The 25,928-nt window shown below is 35.9% G+C and overlaps 6 protein-coding genes across 9 annotated transcripts; all 6 read right to left on the bottom strand.

Annotated features, from left to right (window-relative positions):
• Positions 1-679: 679 nt before the first annotated feature.
• Positions 680-2,572, bottom strand: TpnCIIIa (troponin C type IIIa). Its single transcript, NM_001318482.1, is given in 5 exon segments — positions 680-1,286; positions 1,657-1,908; positions 2,101-2,244; positions 2,317-2,344; positions 2,496-2,572. Coding segments are annotated over 5 exon segments (462 nt in total). The 5' UTR covers positions 2,499-2,572; the 3' UTR covers positions 680-1,251.
• Positions 2,573-4,288: 1,716 nt separating this feature from the next.
• TpnCIIIb (troponin C type IIIb) lies at positions 4,289-5,945 on the bottom strand. The gene is given in 5 exon segments (NM_001011652.2): positions 4,289-4,812; positions 5,115-5,369; positions 5,460-5,603; positions 5,738-5,771; positions 5,934-5,945. Coding segments are annotated over 5 exon segments (462 nt in total). The 5' UTR covers positions 5,937-5,945; the 3' UTR covers positions 4,289-4,786.
• A 512-nt stretch (positions 5,946-6,457) lies between these two features.
• Positions 6,458-10,647, bottom strand: LOC100578238 (leucine-rich repeat transmembrane protein FLRT3). Its single transcript, XM_006562256.3, has 3 exons — positions 10,539-10,647; positions 9,984-10,299; positions 6,458-9,624 (listed from the first exon to the last, which is right to left on the bottom strand). Exons 1-3 carry the CDS (start codon positions 10,598-10,600, stop codon positions 7,816-7,818), a joined length of 2,187 nt encoding a protein of 728 aa, XP_006562319.3. The 5' UTR covers positions 10,601-10,647; the 3' UTR covers positions 6,458-7,815.
• A 146-nt stretch (positions 10,648-10,793) lies between these two features.
• Obp12 (odorant binding protein 12) lies at positions 10,794-11,912 on the bottom strand. Of its 4 annotated transcripts, none has more exons than XM_016915345.2 (5): positions 11,657-11,806; positions 11,498-11,579; positions 11,230-11,345; positions 11,036-11,169; positions 10,794-10,954 (listed from the first exon to the last, which is right to left on the bottom strand). In XM_016915345.2, the coding sequence occupies exons 1-5, from the start codon at positions 11,699-11,701 to the stop codon at positions 10,930-10,932; spliced, it is 402 nt and encodes a 133-aa protein (XP_016770834.2). In that variant the 5' UTR covers positions 11,702-11,806; the 3' UTR covers positions 10,794-10,929.
• A 109-nt stretch (positions 11,913-12,021) lies between these two features.
• On the bottom strand, positions 12,022-17,355 carry LOC102653922 (organic cation transporter protein). Its single transcript, XM_026444141.1, has 7 exons — positions 16,509-17,355; positions 16,103-16,342; positions 15,148-15,406; positions 14,755-14,923; positions 14,250-14,569; positions 13,809-14,092; positions 12,022-12,660 (listed from the first exon to the last, which is right to left on the bottom strand). Exons 1-7 carry the CDS (start codon positions 16,686-16,688, stop codon positions 12,406-12,408), a joined length of 1,707 nt encoding a protein of 568 aa, XP_026299926.1. The 5' UTR covers positions 16,689-17,355; the 3' UTR covers positions 12,022-12,405.
• Positions 17,356-18,359: 1,004 nt separating this feature from the next.
• On the bottom strand, positions 18,360-24,696 carry LOC551869 (vitamin K-dependent gamma-carboxylase). Its single transcript, XM_016915547.2, has 10 exons — positions 22,930-24,696; positions 22,291-22,537; positions 21,879-22,200; positions 21,589-21,771; positions 21,183-21,346; positions 20,699-21,084; positions 20,387-20,587; positions 19,806-20,044; positions 19,241-19,555; positions 18,360-19,054 (listed from the first exon to the last, which is right to left on the bottom strand). Exons 2-10 carry the CDS (start codon positions 22,514-22,516, stop codon positions 18,895-18,897), a joined length of 2,196 nt encoding a protein of 731 aa, XP_016771036.1. The 5' UTR covers positions 22,517-22,537; positions 22,930-24,696; the 3' UTR covers positions 18,360-18,894.
• Positions 24,697-25,928: the final 1,232 nt, after the last annotated feature.

The following is a 25,928-nucleotide window of genomic DNA, read 5'->3' on the forward strand; positions in this document are numbered from 1 at the left end:
CACACACGTGATATCGTTCACACGCGCCACAACAGCGCGTTGTGCGTTGTTCCTCTGACGCGTTTGCTCCTCTTCCACTCGACGTGGAAGATTTTGAAATTATCTTGTAACACGATAACCGGCGGAAAATCGCTAAATAAAGAAACGCTTGGGAAACGTTCTTCCTCCGGGCGCGAGGAAGAGGATGCGACGATCGACAAAGTTATGGCAACCAGACGGTGTTAGGCAAATAAACCGGATAGGAAAAATATAGACGGATGACGTGGACACGACGTAGGGGGCGTTTATCAAAATCGCAACTCACGCGCACTTTTCGTAAGAGTGAACGGAAAATTAGATTGTGCGCTTGTAGACATGTAGATGATGTAGATGAACGGGTGCCAAGAATGTTCGGCGTTCGTTTATCTTCCGGAATGTGTTTCCTTAATTCGTCGTCGATTTAACTCTCTCGATTTATTAACCGCTGCTTTTGATACGATACGATACCATTTAAACGCGTAAATCGAATAAACGAGTTGCATCTGTATTTTGAAACGAGTATTAATCTATGAGCGAATCTCTCGACAGGGAAGAGTTAAAATTTTCGAGAATTACAGATTATATTGTAATTTTTGACTTTGAGTCGTAGAAAATTCGATTTATATTCGAGGTAGAAACAAAATGAAGGAGGATACTATTGGATCTTTTTGCGTGTCTCCTCATCGACAAAAAAGAGGAATTCTTCGTATAAAAAGGTAATTTTATTTCTTCTGATTTTTCTTCACATATTATTCAATCGTGGACAATTAAATTATCTTCATCGAATGAAGTATACGCCAACAAGCGAATAAAAAATTCGATGATGCATAGACTCTTTTTAATCATCATCTCTGATCATTCATCGGTGGTTCCTTTGGCGGTTTCGCTGCCCCTTTGCCGCCGCATACTTCGCAAGCGCACACTCGATTGCAGTTGTTCAGGCGTCGAATCACGATTCTCTTTGCTCGTTAACTTTCGCTCTCGGCGATATTATTCAATAGTTATACAATAAAATGTTCCGTTTTTTACAATCGAGTAACGTGAAATTTCACTTTGTTCTCATTAATAATTGTTAACAATAGTCCTCGCGTTTAATTTTTAAATATCAATCGTGTGCAACCACACCAATCCAAGTATTTTATTTTGCGCTTGGTATATACGAAACAGCACTCGTGTCAATCGTCGTCGCGCTTAATCGTAGCCCTGTCCATCCTGATTAACCAGCTGTGCAATTTAATCGTCACCACCGGTCATAACTTCCATAAATTCTGAAACCAGAAATTAGAATTCGTGAAACACGTGTCTGCAATAATATATGCATGTTGAAATTACGGAAACGCATAGCATAAAAATATATATATATAATCACATTAACGAAATAAATATTTCAGAGAACATTTTGAACTTCGATTAAAAAAAAAAAAAGAAAAATTCACATTTGCGTGGCTCGAATGAAAATTGTTCGAAATTGTTGTCTACATGACAAGCGATTAATTAATTCAATCAGATAGAATTGTTGGCAGACCACGTCGAAACCACGAATACAAGTTCCACATTTCGTTTGTCTCTCGTACGAATTGATTAATCAGAATCGATCCAAGCGTTATGAAAATTTCTGAAAAAGGATAATCCGCCTACCATCGAAGTCGAGCGTTCCAGAACCGTCGGCATCGATTTCCTCTATCATCATGTCCAACTCTTGCGGCGTCAATTTGTCGTCCAATTCGTGAAGAATGTCGCGGAATACTGCAGTGGTTATGTAGCCGTTCCCTTCCTTGTCGTACAATCGGAATGCCTCGCGTAATTCCTGCTGCATAGCCTCCGAATCTTCCTCCACTAAGAATCGGGCGGCCAGGGTGCAGAACTCTTCGAATTCTAATTGGCCGGATCCTTGGATTGGACAGGGATAATTGGAAAGATTTATTCAACTAAGTAAATTAATCCTCCTATTGTTTTTTAATAGGCAAATGAAATTTTTGGAGTTATTTTTTAGCATAATAGCGGAGTATAACGAAAGGGTTGAATTAAAATAAAATTAAAATAGCGATGATTTTGTTAAGCGTTCAAGTTTATTCTTCTCACCATCTTCATCAACTTCAGTGATGATCTCTTTCAACGTCTTCTCGCTGAGCTCGTAACCCAACATGGTCAATATCGTGCCCACCATGTCGGTACCGATGCTACCCTTTTTGTCATGATCGAAGGCGTCGAACGCTTTCTTCAAAACTACGGCATAAAAGTAATTAATGATAAGAAATATTATTTATGAAGGAAGGGAAAGAGCAGTACGTTACTTACGAGCAATTTGATCCTTGGTCAGATCATCCTGAAACCATTTTATCAAACGTTAAAATGTTTTTCAAATGTTTATGGAATGTTTTGATTAAAATGTGCCGGAGAAGAAATATTACAATGGATGATTTTAGAGAATTAGAGTTAATGTTTACATTGGCTTGGTATTTATAAAAAAAACGCACCATGATGAGGCAATAGGTGTAGTACGGTTTTAGAGTCTGTTAACGCACGACACCGTCGACGGTTTATCCGGGTATGCACCAGATTCTGGCTGTGGACTTCTGTTTTATGTGGACATTAGGATGATCTGGCACGTGATTGACCGGGTAATATCTACGTAGGAACTCTAGTGGTTTTCAAATTCATCGAGGACACTCCCCACTCTCAGTTTCCGCGAAACAGGGATTTCAATTGTGCAAAATTCGAGGCAACGTACTCAAATTTTTCATTGTTATACCGATACTGTTGCAAACGGAACGATTTAACACGTGAGTAATTTTCTTTTTTTTTTTTTTTTCAATTTTCTCAATTGGAATATTTTAATCGTGCAAAAATTCGATTATTGTTCTCAAAATAAATAATACGTATCGATATTATTATTATTTTTTTTTTATTACATTGTGCTAAGAAATTTCTTTTTCTCGTACTTTACAATTACTTATTACTCAATTTAAGAAAGGATTATTAACAACAGTGATTATAAAAACTCCCATGTTCGAAATTGAAAAAACCCTCTATCCTCGTATATTAAAAACACTAATTACCGAATTATCGCTCTCCATTATCGGTTATTTACTTTAATTCTATGCAGCATATAATTTCAATCATTTGCAAGTCAATAAGAAAAAATTACATCACTCGGTGTGTATTCATCGAGATTTCGAACGTATATATAAAACATAGGAATAACTGGACTGTGAATATTTACACCATTTAATATAAAAATGTATACAGGGATATAATACACGTAACACGTGTAAAAAAATATTTCGAACGAAATTATTACGATACTCCCAACGTATTGTAATATATAAAACGAGATAATTTCCACTCGAATTTTATTTCTACGTTTATAAATATAAATTCGTCTCCTAAGCGATAATTTATCCAATTATTTAACGATAATTCATCCCGAACGAGGAAGGAGGAGAATACTTATGATATTGTGCAAAAACGCTCGTTTCGCAAGAATTTCCGCCAGGGAATTTCCGCCATAGTGGAACGATTCACGATCAATATGGCTCTACAATAGACGAAATTGGCTCTTGGCCGGATATCGCGCGTTCTTCCGAGACAATTCGACGTAATAAACATATCTTATCCGTATTTTTAGACGGCTAATTATAAGCACATAGTATCTAAAGGCCATAGCTAAGATATTTAGGATTAGGATATGAAATGATATCGATTCTTGGCATTTTGCTCGTTCTTTCCCTATCTTTCTTATTGTTGAACTCTTCTTCTTGAAGTGAAAATTCCTTCGATCCCGTGAAACAATCGTCGCATCGAGCGGATTACGAACGAAATCTCGAAGTTATATTTGCTATAGACTCTCGAGGACGCACGTGTTACTACACGAGCCGGTCGAGTGATATCTTGTGTATAATTTTAATTGTACTTGACGTTGCAAAATAATATATTGCACATTTTATATATAATTTTAACGAAACTTTCGTGGAAAGGGACGATTTAATTAAAAGAGATGATAAGAAAGAATAATTTATTTTTCTTTATTACTCTCGATGATCTTGTTATTATTGGTATTGATAAAAAATAATAATAATAATAATTGGGCAATCATCATTGCACGTGAATGAATGAAATGAAATAATGAGGGGCAAATAAATTACACGAATTATATTTGCTATTTTTTTGTACCTTCATTCTTTTTATAATTTTTTTTTTTTCTTTTTACTTCAAGTTACTTTATACTTAAACTTGTACAAGATTTTATCATTATAATGTCGTGTAATGAGTATTATGACAGACGGTCGTTTCGAGAACAAAATATGAAGTTTCCAATCTTTCCTTTGAAATTTAATCACACGATCTTCTCTTAATTGATTAACAAAACAAGAATTCGTTTCGATCTCGATCAATGGAAGGAGAAAAGAGAAAAAAAAAGAACGGTCAATTTACGTTAATATAAACTTGTTTCTACCATTGTTTGAATCACAGCCTCCCTCCTCGTTTAATTCCGGCACATAGATAGAAATATCATTTCAGCGTGTCCAAAAATCGACCGCGCATAAATTTTATTTTCTCTTGTAGTCGCATTATAAGATCACCATCCCAAGAAACGTCATCCCTGCGGAACCTTTAACTTCATACTTTGCCAAAACATTATCTCGATAAATCGCGCGTTTTCCACGTGTGTAGTAAAGGCAGACACGGTATCGTCGTTTATATATATATATGCGCCTCTCGTGGCGACCGACCACGAGGGACGACCGCCTCGTGCCAAGGTGATAATTTAGCCTGTCATGACCTCCATGAATTCTGAAATCGTGAAAACGATCTTTGTTTGATTCCTCGAATTACATTCGTAATTTCGAAAGATAACACGATCCTTTTGATGGATTGATCTAGCAGACGAATGATGTGGCAATAATAATTGTAACATTGTAATAACGATTCGACATTTTCTTATTCTCACTTTCAACATCTTCATCTACATATGAAATCGTAAGTTCATTAAAATAATGAACTTTTTTTCAATTAAATATATATATATTTGTATAAGTTTTTCCTCTCCTGTTCACATGATTCTGTCTGCACAAATCTTAAAGAATCACACGTACCCTCAAAATCGACCGTGCCCGAACCATCAGCGTCCACCTCATCGATGATCATGTCCAACTCCTCGGGGGACAACGCATCGTCCAATTCGTGAAGAATGTCTCTGAACACATCGGTGGTGATGTAACCGTTTCCCTCCTTGTCATACAAGCGGAACGCTTCGCGCAATTCTTGCTGCATTGCCTCTGTGTCCGTGTCCTCTTCCATGAATCGGGAGGCTAAGCCACAAAATTCTTCGAAATTCATTTCCCCGGATCCTGAGCAAGGGAAAAAGTGATCGATTATCGGTGAGATTTGTTTGTTGATTGTACGTGAAAATTCTTATTTCCAGATATATGGATAGATACCGAATGGATCGTATTCACCGATGACCGAGTTGAGCTGCGCGGATGGAATTTTCATCCCCATCATACTCAAAATGGTGCCAACTGTGTCGGTGGTGATTGTTCCCTTCTTGTCGGGATCGAACGCTTCGAAACCCATTTTCAACTCTGCAAAGTCGAGGATAAAAAAAAAAAAGAAAAAAGAAGAAAAAAGAAATCGTTAATTTTAAATCTTTCGAAAGAAAAATTCTTATTTAATGATTATTTTTTTTCTTTCTTCTTGGAAAATTACAAATACTCACGTGCAATTTGATCTTTGCTGAGTTGAATCTCATCCTAAAAAAATATGAGTTCGTATTTATTAATAAGAGACTCGTTAATTGTAACAATTATCATCGATTGTAATAATACTACTCTTTCACTTTACGTATTATTACAAACGAATATTCTTTAAATTTAATACAAAATCTGAAAGGTTTCTTTTTACTTTATATTTACCATTTCGACGATATTATATTAAGAAATTTAATCACAGAATCACAGAAGTTATCACAGAAGTAAAATGATTAAAAACTCCCGTCTGAACAATCGCTTCTTACTGTACCGATGGAAATTGTCACACTGAGCCTTAGTAAATTAATTAGTAGAGCTGCACAGACGCAATCACGCATTCTTATTAGCGTCGATAAACAGTCACCAATCATCTGTCGAGCTAAAGATACTATAAAAAGATTCTTAATTGGGACCCTTTGCGATGGTTCACGCTTTGCGAAACGTTATATAGCGTTTTGGCTGAACGAAATCGATGACAAACTACGTCGATGTTTAAATCGATGAATGTTTCGCTTATCTTAATTGAATTTGTTAAATATTCCCAATACATTCGTTATCGAAATCTCCTTGATTAAAAATCTAAAGAAACATTCTTCTAATCTCAGACTAAAGAAGAACAATCTCAATTTTTAATAATTATTTATTCGACGCTAAGAATTTTTCGAAAACTCCCATTTTTTTTAAAACTGTGAATTCAACGAATCAAACGTATATTTTTATTACCAAAAAAATATCCGAAAAGAATAATAATTCAAAAAATTCATTCGTTCGATCGAAATTCATCGTTCTTCACAACCATAATCCATCTATTGGCCCTTTTAACGAAGTGAAGCGAGGAAATCGAAATTGAGGACAATCGAAATAGATAAATTTCGCCCGGCGATGATTCATCCCAACTTCGCGAGGCCGTTTCGCCGCAAAGGTGAGGGAAACGGAGCCACTTCGTTACATCATTTGGCAATGTCAAGCTCACGCGAATCCGGAACTGCGATTGGCAGGGGCCGTAGAAAGCCGATGACGCGGTGTTGCGTATAGCACCGGTCATTTCCACGGTGGGCGAGCAACGCAAACGATTATACCGATTGCGAGCCAGTCGATCCAATACAGCGGTTTGATATTGGCATTGCGTCCTTTTAGAGTGATTGCAGTGGATTGCCAGCCCCGCGAGCGTGTAAAAAAGCTCGGCTGGCTGGCACCCGCTTCTCAGAAAAGAGAACCCGAACGGACCGAATCTTGACCGACCTCCTTCGGCCAATCAGATCGGGAGCCTTCGACGATCCACCGGCTACGAACTACTGACCTAATCGTCAAAAATAAAACGGCAGACACGGCCAATGATAATAATCGGCCATTGTGGTCGGGCAATTTTGCAATTTTGCAACAAACGGGAACGATACAGGAGGAAAATCGTACGAATCGATTCAAATTTTTCTTTCCTTTTTTTTCTTTTTTTTATTTTCATCGATCGAGAGCAACCTCTCTTTCATTCCGGTTATAATAGGGGATCGTTGAAATATTGACATTGACACGCGTATCTTTGGGCTGTCCGCCAGATTTAACGAAAGTCGATCCGACGAGGCGAGAACGAGGGCCGGGTTAGCGTTTCTCAACTAACGAGATCGGTCATTTTTCTTCGATCGTGTCGACATCGAGTGTGCATCATCGATGGATCGTTTATTGCGTATTTTATACGTGGAAAATTATACTTCGATATAAGAAACGAATTTCTTTGTTTCTGCTCAAACTTTCGAAAAATAACTATTTCTTTATATTCCCCATCTCTGATTACATTATTGTAATTCTATCATACGTTTTCAACAAAGCTTTTTATTGTATCTTCTCCAATAATAATAATAATAATAATGATAATAGCAAAATTAAACGTTGAAACGTTGCACGTTGAGAAGCGCTGAAGCGTCGCACACTTGCGAAACGCGCGCAACGTGTAAAGAAGCCCAGAAGTAAACGAGAGATACGAGATCATCGTTTAATTCTTGTAAAACAGGTCGCGGTCCAATAATAAGTATCGAGTATCGCGAAAATTAAATTAGATCGTGAACACTTCGCAGCCACGCTCGTATTTGGAATCGGGTCGCGAAACGGATGGAATGATCGCGCGGGAAGGATGGGGGGGGACTGGAGGAGCGATCGATCTCCGTTTCTCCAGCCCCCACAAACCCGATTGCGTCTCGATCGTCTCCATCGGCGACACGTAACTATTTCTATCGCTCTGCGAGCTCCTTCTCGATCTCGATCCCAGATGTCGAGAGATCCTAACCGGGGGCAACGGGGTCACGTATCCATCCTCGTGCGACTTGGCGACGTACGAGCGCCGCCTCCTCCACTTCTCGTTCGCGTCCACACCTTTGGGAAGCACGATGGCGTCCAAGTTCCAACGTTTGACCAGCATCACGCGTTTGCTGCCACGAAGCAACGTCGGGTGCCGCCTAATGAGCAGAAACGAGAGGAAACCGCCCACGAAGAAGAGGAGGAGAAGCGAAGCGATCAATAACGAGAGGACCAGAGTTTTGTCGGCGTTCGTCAACCAGGTCCTGGCCTCGTAAACGGGCCTCGAAGTTACGGCCAAGCAATTCAACGGGGATATAAATATCCCGTTATCGTCGAGCAAACAGATCGTGTACGACGTCTGCGGATCGATATCCTCCACGAGATAAGACCGTTTCGCATTTCTCGCGCATCTGACGGTGTTGTACACGTTACCGTTGTCGAACCAGAGCAGAGTGACAGATTGGGTGAGATTGGGAAGGTTCACCAGTATGCTGGTGTCTAGGATCTTGGAGACGTAGAAATTGGGAAATCGGGGGTGGAGTTGAACGTCCGCTGCCGTCGAACGCAACTTGCGCGAGTTGTAAGTTTGTAGGGACGTGTCGGTTGCGTTGCAAGTGACACGGATCATTTTGTCGTTGTTGTTCTCGCTGGTGGTGGTAGATATTCGAGGGGTCGAAGTGAGGTTATTTCGATTCGTGGCGTGTTCGCTAGATGATCGTGGCGAGGTATTCGATATCGTGGCAGGGATGGTGGCAATGGACGACGACTGGTCGCAAGAGAAATTCGCCACAGCGAATGATTTTCCAGCGTTCATCGGTGGCGTGTTGCAAGTTGGATTGTCTATCAAGCCCGAGTGATCCTCCACGAAATCTTGCATCCATTTCAAGTTGCAATCGCAGTGCCAAGGATTGTCTTGCACGTATACGTGGAAATGTTTAGCGGGGCTGATCACCGAATCCAACACCCCCTCTGGCAATGACGTTATCCTGTTTCTGTTCAATGTCAAGAGCAGTACGGACGAAGCTATCGGTTTCAAGGCGTCACGGGACACCGTGGCGACGTTCGAGTCGTGCAGGTAGAGCGCCTCGATTCTCGACACCCCCGCGAACAATTTCTCGTCGACGGTTGATATAACGTTTCCGTACAACGATAACAATTTCAACTTGAACAACTCGCCCGCCCCCGTTATGTTCTTAAGCACTTCTCGATCGTTGATGGCTTGGCAGAGTTCCAGATTGGTCAAAGAACCCGCGACCTCCTCGAGCAGATTAAATTCGGCCGACTTGACCGTGTTCTCTTGTATGCTCAGCTCTTGCAATTCTTCGAGGTGACGAAACATCGCCTTGCGCAAAGAGGAGATCTTGTTGTTCGCGATGATGATCTTGCTCGTTTTTTCGTAAATGGGCGAGGCAAACGCGTCGTCCTCTATTTCCTTGAGGGAGCATCGGTTCAACGTCAACTCATCGATCGACAAGCTGGTGTTCAGCCAATTCTTTCGAAGCGTGTTGTCCGAGAATTCGCAATCTTTCATCGACAATTTCACGGATCTCGCGTTCTTGCAGTTTGCCTGCAGCAGAAATTTTAACAACATTACGCAATGCTCAGAGAACAGAGGAAATTAATTTTTAATTGTTAAAAAAAAAAGAAATATGAATTATAATCATAAATATTTTTTCATTATAAATACGTTATCTGAGCGAAACCTCTGATTGAAACAAGTTGCAATTTCATAGCGGTATAATATTCGATCAATTTATTCTTCTTAATGATGCAATACACGTCGTTGCTTGCATTTCCTTTTCGTGGAAATGCCGATTAATTACCGCTACAAAATCGTAACAACAAAATCCTTTATCCGACTCAAACGAATGGTTGGAAAAAGTAGAAACGGAACTGGAAATATTCATTATTGATCTCTCTCAGTACCTTAAAATCATTCTCAATATAGGTTGACACCACTTTTTCGATATTAGCGTCTCTCGGGATGGACGTGCAAATTATCGTGTCGCACGATTGAATCTGGCAATACGAGCTCGCCAATACTTTCCTTTCCTCGACCTCTCCATCCAAAGATTGTTGAAATTCCGACCATTTTTCAATATGCGTGTAATTTGTTGTTCTTTTAGGAAAGGTATCCGTAATCTTGTAGTTTAACATATTGAAAAATATGTAGCACGACCAGAACAAAAGTAGAGCGATTCCAAATGTCGAACCAAGAACTAGAAGTCTCCGCCAAACGAAACTGCACGCTCATCAACGTGCAAAATGATTATTTTTATATTATCTGATCGAATTGAAGACTGAATGGAAAAATTATTCTTTTCTTCGAGGCAATCATTAAATATCAAAATATTCAACTTTTTTATTTTTTTTTTTTTTTTGATTTTAATTACGCGTTAAAATACAGATTTTCTTTTTTTTTTCGTATCCAATCTTCAATTAAAAGTTAGAAGAAAAAAATGAATTTTTCTCGTTCGATACCTTACTAATTCCTGAGATTTCGAAATCTCAGTCGACGAGTTTTTCAACTTTTTGCCGAACATGTACGCGCCTTGTCGACACTGCACGAAGGAACAACAATTGCAACTATCCGACGAACGTGCAATCTAATTGTTCTAGAAACGCGTGTCAATCTGTATATCCATCTGTTCTTCCTGATTGATTAATTTTATCGTATGTCGCTATTAGGCCTATTTGAACGCTATTAGGGAGGAAGGTAGCGATAAAAGGTGGGAATAATGAAATATTCTTTTAATCCTCTATAATTTTTCCGATTGCGGTAATAGACAAGTGCAAATAGATAAAATATAGATTGATTCAGGGATAATTACGCATAGCTTTCAACATGCACAATTTGAAGCTAAGAGCGACGTCACACTCGTCGTTCACGTGCAAAACTGTAACATCGACATTTACGTTTCTATAATTTTAAATATTAAGAATATTGATAACAATTCGCGACAACAAATGCGATTTACTTACACTTCCTGTGAACGTCATCTTCGCACGTTAACGCGATCTTATGGAAAAACGTTTTAAGATCTTCGTCATCGTGGTATCGTCCCTCGATAATCCCTGCTATGTTGTACGTGCTCAATTCGGAGCCATTCATCTAAAGTAAAAATAAAGATGGAAAACGTGTTAATTTATTGGATGCACGTGGATGTCTTACCACGCCAGTTTGTTGCCAAATGCAAGCTAGGAAACAGCCATAGTTCCTGAAATTTTCCTCCTCGTTTATTAATTTTATTCTTGCCTCCGACGAATCACGAAGTTTCTTCAATTCATCTGCAATTCGTGAAAAGTTCATTTTTTCGAGAAAGTTATATATAAAATAATTTTTGTAAATATGAATAATGAATTTCATAAATTTTATAAAATTAACGAGGAAGATCGTTTTACTATAATAATCTCAACTTTACGAGATATTTTTTACTTACGAAATGTCATGTTTGATCGATCCACGCAGTCTGCAATATCTTGAAAAATATTGACGCTTCGTGCACGTAAATTTTGAACTCCCTATAATAGTACAATATCTTACAATTACATAAATGTATAATTTATGTAAATAATATATATATATAATCTATCCTTACAAAATAGAGGATAAACCAGAAATAAATGAACGATAAATTCTTCATGCTTCGAATTTATATACGCTTTCTTTCAACGCCACACTTGCAATATGTTATATGCAAGATATCACTCGTTATATAGAATAATGCAATAAAACCAAAAGATTATTATCAACACAGGAAATTATGTTCAAATTAAAATAATCGTATATACATATATATATATATATACACACATGATAAGTATAATTACAATAGTTAAGTTATTATATAACATTTGAAAAACAAGAGAGAATTATTCACTGTGAACGAGCAACACTGTTCGGTCAAATATAATGTTACAACTTTGGACGTGAAACGAAATATCGTCGAAAAAGGAAATGAAAGAATTTTCGCATAGCTTTATTATAAATCAGTACAAATTTATTTCCATTTCAAACTTAAAGCAACACAGTTGGGTAAAATATATTTGGCAGATTTAAATCTAATTCCTTTGTAAATGAGTGAAACTACACAATGTATAACGTATATAAAATATTACCTTGTATAAAAGAAATATGAAACGCGACCAAATGTAGATACACTATCGATCAAAAATCAAATTTTCGATTCGAATTTTATTATATCAGTTCGAAGTTAATAAATCACAGATATCCACTTCAACTTCCTGAATTCCGATTTTTCCATACAAATTATTGAATTAATGATGATTTGAAACTTTTGATCGGCAGTGTACGTATCGAGGAGTCCAGATTTTTGTCACTTTTTTATCACTTGCAACAATTGTGGAAAGACACGTTCTCTCTTCCCTCGCTGACTTCCTCGTCCACTGTGTTCGCCAAAGGCCTGCCACGTGTTTCCGGCAATATCGAGCATAACAAACCAGCTATTAGCGCTAAACCACCGCAAAGCGTGGTCGGCCCCCACCATACCACGGCTCCTAATAAATCAGCGACGTAAGGCGCAGCCACACTTCCAACATGGGACATCGCGGAATTGATACCGATCGCAGAATTCCTGCACACCTGTTCTCGAGAATCATTCAAAGATGGTTAAAAAAACATTAGAATTTAGAATTATCCGTGCTTCATCTGAAAATCTGTCCAAGGAATTAAGGTAAGGAATCGATTAAAAATATTATGGAAATAAATATAAAATAAATAAAATTCTACGATATACGAAATTGAATATGAATTTCTATGAGATTTAAAAAATTATCGAAAAATTATATATACATATCAGATTCTGGAATATGAGTAGTAAAAAAACATTAATTAGAGTTATCCGTGCTTCATCTGAAAATCTGTGCAAGGAATTAGGTAAGGAATCGATCATGGATTAAAAATACCATGGAAATAAAATAAATAAAATTCTACGATATACGAAATTGAATTGAATATGAATTTCTATGAGATTTGAAAAATTATCGAAAATTCTGGAATATGAATGATAAAAAAACATTAATTAGAATTATCCTTTATTTGAAAATCTGTCCAAAGGATTAGGTAAGTCGATCATGAATTAAAAATACCATGGAAATAAGTATAAAATAAATAAAATTCTACGATATACAAAATTGAATATGAATTTCTATGGGATTTGAAAAATTATCGAAAAGATTATATATTCAAATTCTATGAGTAGTAAAAAAACATTAATTAGAGTTATCCTTCATCTGAAAATCTGTGCAAGGAATTAAGTAAGGAGTCGATCATGGATTAAAAATATCATGGAAATAAAATAAATAAAATTCTACGATATACGAAATTGAATATGAATTTCTATGGGATTTGAAAAATTATCGAAAAGATTATATATACATATCACAGATTCTGGAATATGAGTAGTAAAAAAACATTAATTAGAATTATCCTTCATCTGAAAATCTGTGCAAGGAATTAGGAGTCAATCATGGATTAAAAATACCATGGAAATAAGTACAAAATAAATAAAATTCTATGGTATACGAAATTGAATTTCTATGGGATTTGAAAAAAATTATCAAAGAAATTATATTATACATATCAAAGATTAAATAGGAATAATAAATAAATTCTGGAAAAAGATGAGTTCAGTATCTGAAGGAATTATTACAAGGTAAGAAGTTAGAACCATTAGATTAGCGGAAATATGAAATGAATTCCATGATGTAAAAGAATGAAGGTGCATTTACCGTGGGAAAAAGTTCTGAGCTGTATAAAATAACTATGCCATAAGCGGCTGAGGCGGTAAACCTTCCGATCAAAGATATCACCATAATCGCATCCGTTTCGCTGGTCGGTATGGCTAGAATGCACAATAAACATAGCGCCGCAACGATGTATAAAATCTCACTTCCACGGCGTCGTCCTACTATCATTAGAATAGGAGTTGGTATCAAGTAAGCCGGTATTTCGGTTAGACCCATTACGAGCACGTAAATGTAACGATTTGTTGAGAAATTGTTCACGTTTAACGCTGAAACGAATAACACATATCGTTGATCAATTTCCAAAAAGGAAAAAAAAAAATAGAACGAATACAATTACTTGATAAAAAAAAAATGCAATCAGAACTTTTGAAAAAGATAATTTTTCAAATTTTATCGTAGATAAAGCCTGATCTTTTTGTTTACCTAACGCATAATAAGTCAGAGACGCAGTCATCCAAGTAAAATTCGTGATAAGAATTCTCTTTCGTAATTCGCCGTTGCTGATTAGCACTTGAAATCCTTTGATATTTTTATGCAATTTATCTTCGATGCTCTTCGTCGATGTCAATTTCGGATTAACATTCGTTATAACATTCGTATCTCTCAATTCCTGCTTTTGTATGGTCGACGATACCGTGGTCGTTCTTTCAATTCGATTCACTTTAGACGCCTTATCGATCAACATCTTCGCCTCCTTTCGACGATTGTGCGCTATCAGCCATCTCGGAGATTCCGGCATAAACCTAAAAATAAAATTATCTTTATATTCATTACGATAAATTTCACCAAGAATTGGGCTATCGATTTAATAGTAGCAGAATATTACTAATCAATTCAATTCAATCTTTCAAAGAAGAATTCTTTCTCGACAACAACTTACTTTTGACAACGAATGATTTTAACACATTACGTAATTATGTATACTTACCATAGATGTATTAATAGAAGCAGAGCAGGCAAAGATATCGCTAATTGAATGTGTCTCCATTCGCGTAACAAATAAGCTATACCCGACACGATCACTATTCCTGTAGCGTATCCAGTATTGTAAGCGATCCCCATCCACCTTCTATGTTTTTCGCTCGCTACCTCTGTAACTGTACAATATAAACAATTGAAAATTATACACTGATCGTAGGAAAATATAATCTCGAATAATTGTTATTTAGGTTGAAGATTTTACTAAAATATTTTTTGAAATAAAATATCTTAAAATAAATCTTTTTCGCGTTAATGTAAATTGTTCTCTTTTTCCTTTTTATTAACGCTAAACCGCTACGTACGTCACACACAGCTTCGTTAACACGCGCGTGCAACTTACGTGTCGTGAAAGACGAGTACTGTATAGCAGCGTGGCTGGCACCATTAATTAGCCTCGAGATTATAAAAGCCCAGTACCAGGGTACAACAGCACCGGCTGGACCCGACGTGATCAACATTATTATACCAACGGCGTAACATATCTTGCGACCGTACTTATCGGCCACAATCCCGAAAAAAGCACTGCCCAATAATTTTCCAAGGGACAAAGCCATGTGAGTGCTCGAACGATCGGCTGTTTTCTCGCACACCAGATCCCACTAAAAATCATTTATTAATAAAATCGGTATTAAATTCAATCCGATGATTATTGACAATTTTTTTTTTTTTTAAAAAAGGATTCAATTTCAAGAGGACGCAAATACATGGTAAAAGAAATTTTGTACCTTTCGAGTTTTACATCTATAAAATTAATGGCGAATGCTGTAGATGTCGTTGCAATATTCGAGAGTCGAAAAAGGAGAGGAATTTCTGACGAGAGTGAAAATAGTTCAGGAGGGAAAAAGAAAAGAATATAAAAGGGGAGGAAGAGAATTAAAAAATTTTATTTTTCTCCCTTTAAATTATGGAGAATATCTTGATACGGGGAACACACTTATTACAGGAATTTCTGACGAGTAGTTCAGGAGGAAAATAGAATGAGAAAGAAAAGAATATAAAAGGGGAGGAAGAGAATTAAAAAATTTTATTTTTCTCCCTTTAAATTATGGAGAATATCTTGATACGGGGAACGCACTTATTATAGTAAACTTAATTTATATAATACATAAACTTATAATTTAATATCTACAATCCAGTTTAATTAATTAAAAATTAAAGGTCAATATAATTAAATGAATTATACAAAATTTACACTGAACTGCAGATGTGCGTTGTCATCGCTTTCCACAGACTATCATTGATGAAATATATTTGATATATTTAAAATTGAAATATCACGTCGATCCAATACTCACATCTTGAACTAGAGAAGTTCCATCGATATCGTTTGCGAAGCTCCTCGATTGACAAGGGATCGACTCGGGTAGGGTGTGAGAAATTTTGTACTCCAAAGCTTCCTCGTATCCGATATGCGCGAAATAATCGTAATCGTAATTATACATGGTGCACGAATCGGACGAAGAGATATTTCTTATTTCTTCATCTGTCCAATTTGCAGCGGTCAAACTTGGTATTGCGCACCAATGCGTGGGAACCTATAGAGAAATAATATATTTCATCTATTTATAATACGATTGTACACAGATTTATCTATCGAATTTTTAATTGAAATATTTCTTATTTTAATTTTGAAACAAAAGTTTATCCAGATTCTATGGAAATATCAAATGTACCATTCATCGATAAACGAGTTAATCTTACTTCTGCAATAAAGATATAGGACATAGAGTGCATTCCATTGAATATAGTCGGCGTGAGCGTAAAAATAAATATTATCCATAGAAAGTTGGATCCGCAGCCCAATTTGTCGAGCGCCTCCAAAAGAGGATCCGTGGATTTCGTTCTTTCTATATTTTCTTTCTTATCTTGATCGGTTATCATGTTTATTCTTTTTCTTTTCTCTCTGTCGAAATCGAAATAAATCGATTTTCAAATTATTTGGGACGAAGATTAAATTAAATTTTGATTTTATTTCTTAATCTTTCATTTCTTAATCTCAAGAGAGATCTTTAATCAATCAGGAATCATTCATATTTCGTCGTATACAAGTTTACAAATTTTATCACCAATATTTTCACTTACTACACGTTACTATGTTATCATCGTTCAATTACTTTTCACTTAACAAATAAATTTGAAAATAATCCGATCACGTCACTCCAAAATCACTCCAAAAATTTACACTTTTCCTTAACGTTCACCTATTTCACGATTGATCAATTGTATCATTAACAACGATTTCCACTACATCGTTCAACGTTCCATATGTCGAAGGACTCTGAACGTGTACGAGCGACTGAACGATCGACAGTCGTTTCCTCCACCACGTATCTAGATAAGCATACTGGTCAGGTAAAGTCGTAGAATAGAAATTACGCATATTGATTGCAATAATTATATAGTACGATAATGATAATCGGGTTGATTCACTCAGTGTCAGTGTCCTCGATTCTTAAAGAGAGCATTGTCACAATTCCATCGATTCAAGAATCTTACTCACGATTCCATATCAAAGATTAATTAATAAATGGAAATTTTATATAAATATTTATCGTACACTTGTTTATCTTGACTTTTTTATTTAGAAAGATTCATTTCATTAGATTTTTTTCTCGACAGGTTTCCACATTCGCGTTTATTAAACCGTTTATAAACCTGTTTATAACTCGTTAAAAAAAGAATGAATTAACATATATTTGTAATTTTTACATTCCTATCTGTATAATTACTCTCAAAAATATTTGAACACTTTGAATCAAAATTAATAAATTTTTTAATAACTTTGAACGAAGCAAAATGAATGCAAAAAAGAAAAACAGTAACAATTATAAAAAAAACTTACAAAAACTTGTTATCATAAATAATTTTTTATCTTAGATATACAACCTATAATAAAACAAACTTTTGAAGCTGTATATAAACCGCCATTAAGAAATTATTTCTGTAATTATTTCTAAAAAAAAAAAAAAAGAAAAAAAATATTGATAAAAGCAATGTCGTAAAGAAAACAGGTGGCAACATATTTTTGAGTTGACGACAACATCGTTATTCGATTTGTCGAAAACGAGATAATATGAAATAGTAGATACGTTACTGAGATGAACAGATTCACCGGATGCATTTACTTACAACTTATCAGACGAGAAAGCTTATTACAATGATACGAGTTATGCGATCAAATTTATGCGATTAACGTAGGCGTATGCGATTTACAACACAGTTACTACGCCAGAGAAGGAGAGGGGGAATATTTAATTGTGTACATTTCACAGCCACAGTTGGTTAATTTTAACGATTTGTCTTATCTTGCTATCGAGAATTATAAAATTCATCTTGAGATCTATCTTGTCATCAATTTCAAAAGAATTATTTCTTTTTTTTAAAACGAACCAAACGTACTTCAATTATTATACAAAAATTATTTATCCTAAAATTAAATTTTCCATCTTTTGTATAAATTATTGGATATCACGCCACATGTTGAATATTTATTATATCGATAAATTTCCATGGTAATTTGTAATACAAGAAATATGCACATTGTTTACTTTCATTATTTATCTATAAATAATACAATCGATAGCATGTATCTATGATTCGATATCCTTGAGATTAATTTCGCGTCACCGTTCTCCAATCACGTTAAGTGAGAAAAGTTTAGAATTTCATTGTTACGAGATGCGATTCCAAATAGGCTTAGATGAATCGACGGTACTTATGATTACGATCGTCTTCGACTTTATCTTTTTTATTAAACAATTAATAATAGACTGCACAATGTTACACATCGTTATCATCACGCACTCTCGAACACTTTTTTCTTCCCACTTGTCATATTTTTCGACGCGAGATAACTGATAAAATTATAATAAATTATCTTCCAACGTATTTAATTCTTTGTAGCAATTAACTATGCGTGGAGCTAATCATAACGCTATTCGCTGAGAATCGTTATCACAATTTTACCCTCGACAGGTAAAAAAATAAATTTTTTCACGCTCTCCTATTTCCTACTTACTACTAAATAATTATTCATTCGAGGAAACGGAAATCGCTTTGCTTTATATAATAATAAAAGGAAATCAGATTAATTGCTTATTTGTACCCTTCGAACCATGGGCACGTCGTACACCAAGTAGAAAAATGCATTCGCAATGTGATGGAACGCTCTTATCCAAGCGTCGATTTTATAATTTATTTCCTTTGCGATTGGTAGAGCTTCTTTCGATTCTTCAATCACTGTTGTTCTGTAAAGAAGAAGAAAGAAAAATTAATCACGTATTTTTTAAATCTATATTGCAAACATTGTTTAACTAATTAGATTTAGAAGCATAATTTAATCTTTCCAAAGCAAAGAAAATATTTGAAGAATTTAACAAAGATTATATTTAACAAATTGTCTATTTTTAGAAATTTATAAAATTGTGAAATACCCATTAATTCCTGATTGCTGTTTGTTCCGATTTGTACAGGTGTACATGTAGCAAGCTGGATAAGCGCTAACAGTTTTCACTTTGTGAAATTGTCCCGTTTCAATCGGAATCGATGATCCCTTCGCTACCATGATGTCGTGTTCCCGTCTCTCGTCGCTGTACGTCACTTCACCTTCGAGTACCGTCAACGTGACGTTGGTGAAGTTTTTGGTGATGTAATTATCCAGATGCATGCCTGGAAAATCGGCAACGAAGAGGACGTCCGTGTCGTTGGACCAAGTGTAAATTTGTTGCTGAATTTCTTCCAGCTTGTATCTAAAATAATAGAATTGCAACGATAATAATTGAAAATTAGATATATATATGGATCAAATAATTAATTTCTCGAGAGAATATTTTTTTCATATTATAATTTTAATTTTAATAATTATTCTCATTTTAGAATTAAGAATTATATCGTGAAAAATAATGATGATAAGATTTATCACAGTTTATTATAGCCATTTTGTAAGGAATCGATGAAATATAATCATTAAACGAAACGAATTACGTCCATTATCCATACCTGTAGGAATTATACTGGGAAAGTAGTGGCATTAAAAACGAGATGGGCTTAAAAGGATGCCAATCTACCGTTAACATATCAACATTTGGATTAAACATTCTCTGTTGGAATCTTCCGTTTAACGAGCACCACACGTCGATATAGATACTCAAATTCGTCGACAATCGCGACCATTTTGGCCTTTTATCGCGTTGGAAGTTATTCTCGAAAAATTGCCTCTCCTGCTTAATCAAGTTTTCCTGCAAAATATTAAATTATTCTCCGTTATAACAGATAATTAATGAAATTTCATGGTACATAGTCTTCTTAAATTCTAAAGATTTCATTGGATTTAATAAAAGAAAAGAAAAGAGAAAAATCTCTTTCTTAAAAAATAAAATTGCTTAATTCTACGATACGAATTTTAATAATTTTGATAACGATAATTATTTACTTCTAAAATTTTAAAATAATTATTCCAATTTATTTTCAAAAATCTAAAAATTCCATTGGATTGGTAAATAAAAAAAAAGAAATCTCCGATTTCTTAATTCTATTACTTAATTCAATGACACGTGTTTATTGATAAAGATAACACTTACTTTCAAACAAGAGGCGTATTGCACGAGCATGTCACCGTGTTTCTCCCACCTATTACTCTGTACCCAAGCTGTGGGATCCAAATAACGATCCTCGTTACTCGCGTTGTCGTGAACTTTAACCACTACGAGTACAGTGTCCCAAACGTGGACCATCATATCCCAAGAGTATCCGTACATTCCCGGTACCCAATTGTTGTAACCCTGATAATAAGAAGAAGAAAAAAGAAAGAAACGAATGGATTAAAAAATAAAAGAAAAGAGAAAGATAAGAGATAAACGATTGGCGTAATCAGGAACTTATTATTAGTGTACCTTCGTGATAAAATGAGAGTATGGTAAGAAAAACTGCAAGAATACATGGAATAGTAACAGAGAAACTACGAACTTTTGCTTCCTCGTCACTTTTGCCGATTTTCCTCGATTCATTCTCTTCGTGTGTTTTTTACAATTAATTGTAGAGTTTATCGAATCTGTACCTTCTCGATTTCCATTATCGATCATCGATGGCCCGTTTCCATTTAGATTATCGTGCCAATCTTTCGGCAGATCTATCGTGCCTTTATCACAGATCTTTATATCCTGAATTTTCGCAGAAAATGAAAAGTAAGAGTTACGTTTGAGGAAAGAGCCGAGGCTTCGGGGCCAATTCGGTTTGCAAAAGAGCGGCATTGTCGCAAGGCACACGTATGGAAACATTCCTGGGGATAAACACTGAAATTAATATAATACTCGTAACGGTATGAATATTTTTGCTTTGAGGGAGTACGTGATGAGAATCATGAACCAGAATGCTTACCAATGCTAAATAACCTAGAGTTCATTAAGTGGAAAGCGGTACAAAATACCATTGCAGGGATACGAGTTTTATCGAACAGCATCCAAAATCCAACGGTAAGGTCAAAGATAAATCCAAACCAGTGAACTATGAAAAAATCAGTTTGCTCGGTGGTCAAGAATAATCTGAAATGGTGCAATAATTTATCGACTATAAAAGTTCAATATTTCTGATAAGGTACAATTGGAGACTAAATATAATAAAAAAGAAAAAACCGTAAATGACAAAAATGTATCGTACACTCTGTCCTATTAATAATTCTATATATTCTTATATCGTTAAGCGTTTCAATTTTACTTTTCACTTATACACTTCACTTCAAAATGTCCAGCCTTCTATTCTTCAATATTCTTTGATTAAAACCTACCTAAACGGGGTGAAGACCCAATGCCTTGACAAATTTGCCATGGCGTATCCAGATAACCATTCCACACCGGATTTCTTCAGTCCAGCTAAAAAGTACAGCGCGAAAAATTGGAACTTCAAAATGAAGTAGTTCCACAACGGTACGGTATTGTCACTTCTTTTCGTTTCAGTGGCATCCAACGCGCTGGAAAAATTAAAAAAATATTCCCTCTAAATTAAGGATAAAATTTTTTCCATCTCTTCAATCATAGATACCATAATAATGCTACTCTAATTAATTTCACAACTCACAAGTATTTGTCAGCCCCCGTGCCCCACAAGAGGATCACAATGATACCATATAGGTACGTATGATTGTTCCAATAGCTCTTGTCCAACAGGAAGATGTACCAATAAGGAATCAGGAAACAGGCGCAAGCTATTTTGAACCTCGAGCCGAGCATGATTCCGAAAGCGCCTATCCACATTATCGCGTAAATTGTTATCATCCATGGCAACGGCAACGGTTTCATCCCGTGAATCAAAGGGAAGTGACACTCCATAGGATCTCCCCACTTTATATCGACGTCGCCCAATCCTCGTTCCTCCACCACGTCCAACACCATGCACAATCCTGTGGACGATTTTATTCTTATTCCCGTGGTCATTTCATTCTTTGCCGATAAATAAATTTAATTTATCTTTAAATCGAATCGAAAATTACCAAAGAGTGCTCGAACGACTCCTAAGCTAGCTGGATCAGCGGGTCGATACAAGAGCGCAACGAATCTCTCGAAAGACGAGAGATCGGCCAATTTAAATCCGCACAGCTCCTCGAATCTATTCCCGACCTCACGTAATACAGCTCGATACCTTCCTTCATCCTCTTTATCACTTTCTTCTGATGGGCAAACTCGAGCATTTGCCAACTGTCTACTTTTCCTCCACATAACTAGCGAATCGTCCAACCGCTAAAAAAAGAAACAACAACGCAGATTATCCTACTTAAACAACGTAGATAACTTCTGGGATATCGTCAATATATCGCTTCTTCTCTCTTTGCTCGTTCCATTAGGTCGTCGTGATCGACTGAAAGAGTAAAAGAATAAAAAAAAAAAACCAATATCGATAAATTCTCCAATATCGATATCGATTGAAACGTAACGTTGTATGAACGTTATCTGGACACTCGAAATTTTACTTTTGAACTTTCGAAAAAAAGGCGAACGATAAAAGAGTGGAACGAGAGAGAGAGAGAGAAAGAGAGATTGGAACGCTGTTTCAAAGTGGTGAATTGTAATAAATCGAAGAACAAAACGAAACGAAGGCGAAGTTCGATCTAAATCGTCCGGATTCGACTTACCAAGTGTTTAACGGCGTGTATTCGTGAGCGAGAGTATGAAACCGGTCCGATGCCGATGTATCGAAGGTTGCTGGACTTCTGCGAGTCGCGGTTGCAGGACTAGTCCGCAGAAGAAGAAATTCCGGAGGCTGAGAGAGAGCAGGAGCACCGTCGCCAGGCAACGTGCTCGATTATTGACCCGCGCCCGCGCAATAATAATATATTATCGTGTATTCTTGCACGCTCAGGTTCATCGATGTACGTCGTTTATCGGTCGATATTCAAAAAATATAATGTCTTCGTGGCGGTATTTTACAGGCCAGGAGGAAAATTTGAAAATAGAAAATTGAGATAAACTGCACCACGGCCAAATATTATTATTATTTGGACACGTATCGTTTATCATATGTTGAAGACGTAAGATTTCTTTTTTCCTTTTCGTTCGATTTTATGTTTTTTACGTATTTCTTAACTTGACTCACTCAGAGTAGATGAATAAAAAATTTTAAAATGACGTTAGGATATATTTGAAATCCTATGCATCGTTGGAAGAAATAAAAATATTTGTTATTATTTATATATTTTGAGATTTAAGGATAGAATTTTACATTTTCGATATAAAACTTGTGGAAAATTTCGAGGGATATTAATTTTTACAACAAATATTTTACAATTGAAACGTTAACCGTTGTTGTACGTTGCGCGATTCTGTTTAAAAATAAATTATCGACGCCTGCTTATCTCCGCCATTGCCTGTATAATTATATAACAATGTCTGGAAAATTTATAAATATTTTTGATTTATTACCGATTATTAGAAACAATAGTGTACTTTCCACTTTTAACATTTGTTTTTTTATTGTCATTGCGATAAATATAAATATATCCAATAGCATACCTTGATCAATCTCATTATTCTTTGCATCTAGTCGAATATAAAGTACAATACTTTTAAAATTATCGTAACTTGTGAATAATAGTCTTAGTCATCGATACAAGAAGGGTGCGAGGAAATTAAATATTCTTCACAGACAGGTCATTACACGAAGGATCCTTGCCTTTCATCAACAAGGTCCTGTGGGATGCAGGATAAATCTCCAAAATCATTAATTCTCATCACTTCCGCTACAATGCATCGTTTAACCCTTTCCTTTCATCAAATCGATGAACACAACTTCCATTTCATCAACTTTTCCTCTTATTGTATTTAATATATCTAATATACATAATCTAATATACATATTCACGAGATATTAAATTTGCTTCTTCTGACTTGTTATCCGATGAATCGTTCCTTCAAATGTATTTTTTTTTTCAAATTTTGAACAATCAAAATTGTTCTCCGTATTCGAGTATATTATCTCTTGGAAATTAATGTAATTTTTCGAATAAATAGTTTCGAATAAAATATAGCAGTTAAAGGCTGTAGAGGAGGAATGATATAACGGTATAATTCGTATTAGAGAACAACGATTACGCAGTTTTTGAATGGCCGACCAAGTCTTTTCGATCTCGCAGCTGGGGTGTTTCTAATGAATGGACGTATATAACTTGGCGTTCGAAATCCCCAACGGCCGTTTTAAAGCCGTAAAACAAAGGGCTGATTTATTTCAGCACGCCCCTCAATCTGTCTCCGTGGACCACTTTTGATTAGTGCTGCCTCTTCAAGGTTCAAGCCTCTAAAACTGCCATCTCGTAATGGACTCTCGTTCCTTGAATAATCGCGATACTTTTTCTAAAATCAAACGTGGTTACATTTTTACACCAGCTTTATTATACTTCCTATCCTATAAAAGTGTTAAATAAATAATTTTCTTTCGAAAAAAAAAAATTAACCACGAACCTTCCTCCATTATTAAATTTCATTCTTGACGAAAATATCGTAACTCAATCTAAAAAAAAATTAAGACCAATTAAAAAATAAATGTTCGTCGAATTAATCTCTGTATCAAAATCTTTTAAAAGACGGGCAACGTAAGGAGAATCAAAGGAGGGCGAGAAAATTCGATATCGCGGGAGAACAATGCGGAACCGCGATTAATAGGGCCTGTAATCGGACGCCTGACACGCGTCCCAGCCCGATATATGCAAATTCGATCGGACACGGTTTTAGAAATTCGCCGCGGCCCTCCTCGTCCGCCAACAATGCGTGACTCCATCGACAATAGGAAATAATAAACCGTGATAAATAGCCGGGCAAATACGTACGACAATCGCGGATCTCCTCTTCCGTCCCTCGTTCCAATTTCCCTCTCTCCTTTTTTCTCATTTCCAGGTGGACTGATTCATATTCCCGAGCAAACACGTTAGGCAAATACACGCGCGGGGGTTGATGGGGTTCTTATGCGTGCCCGTGAGCAAATAACGGCGTTAATTTCCTCGCTCACGTGCCCCACCGCGTTTCGTTTTCCAATCGAGAACAACGATTGTACTTTTTCGAATCGTGTTTTCTCTTTGCGAGGTACATTCGATATATCATCTATGTCGTCGATACATTTTTATCTATCTTCTATCTCCTCTGCAGCACTTGGAAATCACGTACATTCGTGTAATTCTTCTTTCTAATTCTAATTATATTTCTTCTTGATCCTCGAAGAATTATATTTCATTTCATATAAACGTTATATATATATGGATATAATTGTTAAGAGATGAGATTCTTCTTAAAGAGATTCGAGATCGTGCAAGATTTAAGAAGAAAAGGTAGTTTCTTATCGAAAAGTAGAAGGGAATAATAGAAGAGTTGGAGAGTTATACATTTCATATGTATTTTCGTTACGGTATATATGTTATTCAAAGAAATTTGATCAAAGGTGTAATTCCAGCTGCATTACACGGGCGCATATTCGTGTGGAAAAAAGAGGAATCAAAAGAGGATGTAGACAGCTCTTTACGCATAAAAAGAACAATGGGGTGGACGTAGCACGTGCCTGATGTAATATCATATACCATATCGTACAATTTTTCTTTATGTAAAATTAAAGGAAAGAAAATATATTTGTGAGATAGAGATAGAAAAA

Source organism: Apis mellifera, linkage group LG12 (assembly GCF_003254395.2).
Source record: "Apis mellifera strain DH4 linkage group LG12, Amel_HAv3.1, whole genome shotgun sequence".
Lineage (NCBI taxonomy): Eukaryota > Metazoa > Arthropoda > Insecta > Hymenoptera > Apidae > Apis > Apis mellifera.